Raw genomic sequence first — 8176 nt, 5'->3', positions numbered from 1 at the left:
AGTTCGCCATTTAAGATTGTAAACCATCCATTAATTATGTGACACGTAGCGTACTTAATATGAACAACCAATCATTAAATAGCATTATGTTGTAAATAAGAAAATTTTCAGTTAATAGTCTATTTAATAATTGGTTGTTCATATTAATTACGCCACATGTCTCACAAGTATCTCTCCTCTCATACCTTACAACACATGCACAGTCAACGCTATAATTGGCCGACTGAGTTAATTTCTCAACTTATTTTTGGAACGATTGCTTATTGACATTAGAATTGATAAATATACTCATTCCTGAACTTGAATCACATGATAGAGAAGCTAGCAAGCATCATTTGGTATCTCTTTAATGTATCTCATGCTTAAACTGTGTTGCTCTTTCCAGGCTATCATTTCCTAATCTTTATTGGCAAAGTGCGTATTTGGGTCTCTGTATTATCAAACTTTTTTCAATTGTGTCCCTCTATTATAATTTGCACAGTTTTAATTTTATAGACATTAGATCCTCCACTCTAAAAAGTGTTAACGGTGTCAAGTCAGACCGAAAAATACTGATTGAGGGAGTAACTTTCAACAAAAATAGACCGAACTCAAAAAACACATTAATCTAAAAAATAAATAAGAATCTTTTCACAGTCGCACCACTCCACGCATTTTGTTTCTGTGTGGAATCTAATGTCTACAATATTAAAAATATAGGATTCAATCTCGATAAATAAAAATGGAGGGTCCAATTGAAAAAGTGTGAAAATATAGGAACCCAAACATGCATTTTACCAATCTTTATTGCTTTTAGAAAGTAGGCAGAGAAATTGTTATTCACTAATTACTCTTCTATTATTATCACCGCCTCTCCCACCACACAGGTAGAGTCAGTCATAGTGTGGTGTTATGACTAACAGATCTCATTTATTTTCTTCCACTTCACATTTATGTGCAACCAACTCTTACAAATTGGCCTCAGTCACCAGTCAAAAAGAATAACTTCTTTAAGTGAAATCTACTAATTAAATTTGCATAGTACATGACATAATTAAAGTTGCACATTATGCTGCCTTATTGTATAATTAAGGTTACATAGCATATTTTACATTATGAGTTGGCCCTTTTCTTTTGACTAATTTGGGCACCATGTTCACAACCAACAAAACATTTCAAACCACATCTCATATTTTATGTACTACTGTTTCACTCTGCTTCTCCATGTTTATGTTCATTTTAGGAACTCTGGCAATTTTCACATTGTCTTGTCCTTTTTATCTATATAAAAAAAAACAGAGTCAATCTCGTCTTTAAATTTATGGTAAATAGTTAATTAAGAATAATATTTTCTATATTTAGATCAACTAAGTCAATTAAGAATAAAATTAAGCTATCTCAATCTCCGAATTCGTTTATATAATACCATTTTATACTTGATAAATCAAGAAAAATGGATTTGATCTGCTAAATTTGCACAGACAAAAAAAACAAAGAGTCAATTTGGTATATAAGAACAATACTCTTTATTTTTAGGTCAATTAAGAATGAAATTGAATTATCCCGATCTCCAAATTTGTTTATATTATACCATTTTATTTTTAATTGATTTAAAAATAGAAAATTCTTAATTGATCAAAATAGACGAAAATGAGCTATTTGACCTCCGAATCACAAGTTCAGACACCGGATTACCCTTAAATCTTTATAGAAAGATATAATTCATCTCAAACAATATAATAATGGAGGAAAAAGCGGCGAGAGCATGAAAATCATGTGTATCTCTACTGTATTCTATGACCTGTATTGTATTGTATATTTGTATGTATTATTATGATCAATAAGAACATGGGATATGACATCTATACTCAATTGAAAAGACAAATTAAAGTGCATGAACATGCAGATATTTCATGACTTCAATTACAATATAATTTCCTGTTTAAAAGAATTGTACACAATTGACACATGAAGCTTCCTCCTACCACTTGGCGATTTTGAGAGATTATGGCTTCCTTATGAGACATCATAACGTGATAAATAAAGAAAAAATGGACACTATACGACAATGACCAAATGATATGCTCCATGAAAATAGGCTTAATTTTATTTAATAGCACAACCTTTCGCGTAATTTTCAATTTAAGCCCAACCTTTAAAAGTTGTCAAGCGCTGGCCCAACCTTTCCATTCTTTTTATTTATTAGCACAGCTCGTATTTCCGGTGATTGAAATCTTACGCGGCACGCCGGATGTCCAACTCATTTGTCAGCGTGTATTACCCAAACGACGTCGTTTCTTTGAAGAACCATTTTTTACCCAAAATGCAGTCGTTTTGGTCAGAACGGTCGCGTTTCTCGGTAATTTTGAAACGCTGCCGTTTTTTCCCCTTCTTAAAATACCCAACATCTTAAAACCCCAAATTAAAACCTATTCGTTCTGAAAACCTAATTCCCAAATCTTCTCTAATTTCTTCTAACTTCCTTATTCTTCCAACTAAAAACCCTAATTTATCTTGTTCGAGTTTTTCCTCACATTGTTTGATGACGATCCATGAGTTAGCAAGCAGTGCAAGCAGTGGGATTTACTCTGAAGCTACTAGTTCGGAGTTCAATTCCATTCCTCATAAGCGTTGCCTCCATGACCTAGTTGCTTCCGTCTATACGGCATACACGAAAGGGAACCCTGGAAGGAGATTTTACCGGTGCAAGCTTAGAGAGGTGAGTTATTGTTCTCTGATTTCATTGTTCTTCTTTAGGGTTGTGATGTTAGTCTGATTTCATTGTTCTTATTTAGGCTAGGGTTGTGAAATTAGGGTTAATCGAGGGTATTGATGTTAGCTGTTCTAATTGCTTTGTATCTGTCTGTTGTTTGTTGTGTGAAGTATGACGACTGCAAATTCTTTGAATGGATCGACCCAGAGGTAACTGGTCGTGAAAAAAAGGTTATAAACAAGATATTTGAAAAGAGGGATGAACTAGAAGAGGCATTGAAGTTAAAAACAGAGACAGAGGCCAAATTGAGATGTGAAGTGCATAGCAGTGGACTTAGGTTGACAGCTTGTCGAGGCCTTATAGGTGTGCTGAACCGAAGAGTGGAAGATGTTGATCGTAAGAACCTTGAGTTGCAACAAACTGTTCATGAAATGGCTGAGATGAACTCTAGAGTTGGAAAGCAAGCAAATAAGCTTGGAGGGATCAAGTCTAAACTACTGACTGAGAAGAAGACTCTGCAGAAAAGAAATGAAGTGTTGGTGATGATTATTTGGTTCATGTCTATACTGATTGTGATTGTTTGTGCAGTGGCCATCAATCTTTGTCAGTAATGTGCATGGTTGGGCAGTTTGTTTATGCCATTTTATGTTAGTTTATGGTAGTATGTAGTATGCAGTATGTAGTTTATGTTATGCAGTTTATGTTAGTCTATGTTATGTAAGAACAAAGTGCCAATATGAATGAAGAAGTAGCTGTTTCTATAAACTGACTTTTATGTGCATTTACTGATGATAGAATGGATAAAATATCTTGTTTATGGAGCAGTATAATATGGGTTACATGCTATTCTTGCAAAAACTGTTTAACACAGTATAATGTTACATGCTGCCATAGCAAAAAAAACTACATATCAGTTTTAAACAAACCTGCATAACAGGTGCAACTAACCTAACCCAAAAGAGGCAACAAGTGCAAAAAGCTTACATAGCATGTGCAAAAAATTAGCAAACTGCAAATAAAATGTCATAGCAGTTACAAATAGCCTGCTTAGCAGTTTCAAAAAACCTATATATTTCCAGCCAACTAGACACAAAACAACTAAAACCTCTAAGGTTTAGTTACACTAGCTTGAGAACTGTTAATGCAATTGTTCGAGCCAGATACGTTTCCACTATTTCCAGCTTGAGTCATAGTGCTCCTTGGAACTCCAATACTTCCTCCAAATCCTCTAGCCCCTCCATATCCTCTACCACGTCCAGTGCCTCCATTGGGTGGCTGTACATAACATGACAATGTTATCTACATATGACATGACCTTTATAAATTAACCAAGTAAATCACTGAAAAACAATACATACTCTCATGTAGATGTTCCCTCCAGGTTCTGAAAATAGTCTAGTAAACCCACCATGTGTTGGACCTGTGTTCACCATTCTTGGTTGTTGATATGGTCTGTTTGCAGGTGGAGCTGTGCTTGTGGCAATAACTACATGAGGGCTTGTGAACTTTGGAGTAGCTGGTGTTGTCGTTGCACTTCGAGTTCTAGGTCTGCCTCTTTTGGCATTACCTGTAGTTGAGGCAGTATTCTTTTGTTTGCCACCAGGAGCTTGAGTTGCATTTCTGCCTCTTTTGGGATTAGAAGAACTTGAAGCCACAGCAGTTTGTGTTTCTGGATTCTTTCGAGGTCTGCCTCTTTTAGCCTATTAGAAATCATCATTCAAATACAAATAAGAATGAATCAGAAACTACAATATAACATAACATGCAACTAAAAAACATAGTTGAGTGTACTCACCGGTGGCTTATGAAGCTTTGTAGCTGCAGTGTTATATTTGGCAAGACACGTTCGTTTGTTGTGGCCAACTTGATTGCATATCGTGCATGTCATTTGAATTCCATGCTTGGTCATTCTGTCTCGTTCTAGCTCTTCAGGTGCCCTTCTTCTTTTTTTCTTTGGCCTTCCGGGCATCTTCTTGAATGGAGGGGGTAAAATGTTATTACCAGTTGCTTCAGGCCACATCCTTCTCCCATTTAGTGGTTGCAGTGCATACCGGTAAGTCTCAATGTACAGTCCCACACTATAACAATTGTGCACAAAGTCTACACAGTCTTCGTTCTTCCAGTGTATAGCCGCACATGCATGTGTGCAAGGTACTCCTGATATCTGCCAACCCCTACAAGTGCATGTTGCATTCTTCAGGTCCACCACAAATCCATCCTCACCTATGCTTACTTGAAAGGTGTCACCCACTGCTGGCTTAACAGAACATAGCCTATTATAGTACTTAATCTCTTCAAGCTTCTTTCTAATCCTACGACAAATTTTATCAGTAACCCCACACATAGCTGTCAGTTTGGTATGCATTCTCTCCATCAGATTCACCCTAATTTCCTCTAGCATATCTACAATATGCTTAGCCCTTGCTTTAACAATATATCCATTAAAAGTTTCACAAATATTGTTATCAATCATATCATTTTTACAGTGCTCATTAACAAAAGCCTTACAGAATTTGGTGGGATCCCTCGCGTTAAAATCCAAAAAGGCTGCCTCATTTCCCTCCATCAACACTTTTAGGGCTAACTTTAAACCAGCCTCATAGGTTTGTCTAGCAGCAGCCCAAAATAGTTTCTTTAATGCTTGCCCCTTGAATTCCTTTTTCCAGTTGCAGTAAACGTGTCTAGCACAGTTTCTGTGTTGGGCAAAGGGTGTCAAACTGGCTATGGCATTGCAAAGACCCTGTAAATAACACAAATGACAATAAAATTCATTACAATAATGACATGTACATACATAAATCAAAGCAGGTACAATCAAGTAAAAAACAAAATACAAAAGTGAACTGTACCTTTTGTTGGTCACTTATAAAAGTCCAGCCTAGACCATCCCCCACATTTAGCTCCTCAAATACAATGTTCATAAACCAAGTCCAAAAGTGTTCATTCTCACTTTGGACCACTGCCCAAAATACTGGATACATTTGGTCATTCCCGTCCTTTGCAACTGCAGATAATAGAGCCCCACCCAATTCTGTTTTCAAGAAACATCCATCAAAACCTAGCATTGGTCTGCATCCTTTCTTAAACCCTTCCCTCAAAGCACTAAATCCAACAAAAAAACCCTCAAATGTACCATCAACTTCGTTGACAAGGAAATCAAACCTCCCTGAACTATCTACCCTCATTAGCTCAGCCTTATACGGCCTTAACATGGCATAATGATCAATAACTGACCCCCTTAGCATAGTTGCTGCCATTGTCCTAGTCCTATAACACTTAGATTTTCCAGCCTCAACAGCATACCTCTCCATCAGGTCTCCTGCTAATTCCTTCACATCCCAGGTAGGATTTCTCCTAAATTTTGAAATGAACTCTTTGGCAATCCATGCAGATGTAGCTGCTCTATTCCTTGTAACTCTACTGCAAGTGTGCTTCGGCTGCAACCTCCTTATTGCGAAAGTGTTTTCCCTTGTTACCAAGCTAGCATACAATCTCCACCTACAACCATTATGGCAAACAGCCTCAAACTTGTTGTAATTTCTCCTAACTATTCTCACATTACGCCCAGTGCAAATTCCCCACTTCTGAACAGCTTCCTTTAATTGTTGTGTGTCCTCAAATCTCATTCCAACTACAAACTCCAATGTCTTATGATCACAATCTGGGTTATACATAACCCTCCTACCCCTTTCCATTTTTTCTACCTCATCCATCTCCTCTTCCTCAGATGTGCACAGAGAGTTAACATCACAATTGCTGTCTTCATAATCAGAAGAAAGACCACATTCCTGATCTGCATGTTCAGATGGTATCTTCACTTTAGGATGTCTCTGTCTTGTCTCATTCATACCAGACCATTCACCCATATCAGTGGATGCAACAGGCCTTTTATACTGGTGGAGTAACTTCCTAGACATTACATACTCTTCGTCATCTGACATCTCATCATCTTCTAATCCATCATCTGTATCAGACCCTTCCATAGGATAATAGTCTGCATCTTCCTCTGATTGTGACTCTTCTAAACCACCTGCAATATCTTCCAAACCACCAACAACTTCTTCTAAACCACCTAAACCTTCTTCTAAACCACCCAAACCCTCTTCTAAACCAGCCAAAACTTCATCATCTATGTTACCAGTTCTTACTGCCTCAACTACAGAAGACTGTCCTTCATTTTCTCCTACATTTTCTGACATCATAACAGGGCCAATACCTTTCTCTAGGTTATATAAGGAAGCTGCCTCAACTACTGAAGGAATTGGATCAACCACATTATCATTAAACTGCATACTAGAAGTGGAAGCATCCCCAATACTACTTACACTTGGAATTTCAGGAGTAGACACCTTTTCTCCTTCAACATAGACATCAATTTGAGAAGTTCCATCCAATACATACTTAACCATATCCAAAACAGATTGATCACAATCTAAGAGTCTTAACCCATCCTTCAACGACATTCCAGGGACTCTATAACTGAGTTTACAATTTTTATACCCTAAACTCTTTGCAAATAAGCATATACATGAAAATTGTATTCTATCTGGACAGTAGCCCAAATCTTCTATTACTTTCCCACCCATATAAATCATCTCACCACCAAATGTATAAAACTTCCCACCATAATTATAACAAATATCAAACCCAGTGTCATAAATTTTTTGCTGTAACAAAAACAAACGGCAAAATGCAATAAGAAAAACACTCAATTCCACACTCAAGAAGTATTTACTACTGACAACGCAAAAAAAAAAGCAAAGTAAATCGCGAAATGGAAAAGAAAAAATAACGCACCTCAGTTAACGATGAAGTTTTATGCCATTTCTGAACAACGACACACTTCTCCTTCCCCTTCTTCTTCTTAGTCATAGGGTTTCCGGTGTTAATTAAGGGTTTTTCAAAATTTAGGGTTTATAAAGTAAGGCAATGGCAGAAGATGAAATGGGAGGTGATACCGACCTAATAATATTCGAACTCCAAGCATCGCCTAACGAATGCTATGCTCGCCCAACGGATCTCCAAATCTCCCATCGCCCATGTCTGTCTCGGGCGGACTCATCCAGGTCTGCCATCTAGGCGACCTCATCCACTCTGTTCCCTGACACCCACTACCCGGGATAATCGGGAACGTGCCTTCACCATTATCAATAATCGTGGGGCAAACCCACGATTTACCAGATAACCACCGCCTTAAACTCATTATAAAAGGAAGCCACCGAATGCTGAGAAGGGTAAGCAAAATCAGACTTAAATACTCTTACATTCATTTACCGACCAAAAAACCCTCTCTGACTTAAGCATCGGAGTGGCTTTCAGGCTGAGCAAGCCTGAGGTCCTTTGAGCTTATATTTGTTACTTGTGCAGGAAAAACAGTACGGGCGACCCTTTAAAGATCGACCTGTATCATTTGGTGCGGTGAGGGTGGAACTTATTAGTTTCGTCGTTCCTTTTAGATACTTTTCAGAATTTGTTTTTTCAAGA

The 8176-nt window shown here is 37.4% G+C and overlaps 1 protein-coding gene across 1 annotated transcript; it reads left to right on the top strand.

Annotated features, from left to right (window-relative positions):
• Nucleotides 1-2346: 2346 nt before the first annotated feature.
• On the top strand, nucleotides 2347-3438 carry LOC126653517 (uncharacterized). The gene is made up of 2 exons (XM_050347424.2): nucleotides 2347-2698; nucleotides 2863-3438. Exons 1-2 carry the CDS (start codon nucleotides 2522-2524, stop codon nucleotides 3301-3303), a joined length of 618 nt encoding a protein of 205 aa, XP_050203381.1. The 5' UTR covers nucleotides 2347-2521; the 3' UTR covers nucleotides 3304-3438.
• Nucleotides 3439-8176: the final 4738 nt, after the last annotated feature.

This window comes from Mercurialis annua, linkage group LG6 (assembly GCF_937616625.2).
Source record: "Mercurialis annua linkage group LG6, ddMerAnnu1.2, whole genome shotgun sequence".
In the NCBI taxonomy this organism is placed as follows: Eukaryota; Viridiplantae; Streptophyta; class Magnoliopsida; order Malpighiales; family Euphorbiaceae; genus Mercurialis; species Mercurialis annua.
Note: the sequence above shows the minus strand (reverse complement) of the source record. Positions and strands in the feature narration are given on the sequence as shown.

Coding starts and splice junctions, on each gene's coding strand:
- LOC126653517 (XM_050347424.2), top strand. CDS start 2,522: ATGACGATCCATGAGTTAGCAAGCAGTGCAAGCAGTGGGATTTACTCT. Junction 2,699..2,862: donor ACCGGTGCAAGCTTAGAGAG/GTGAGTTATTGT, acceptor TGTTGTGTGAAG/TATGACGACTGCAAATTCTT.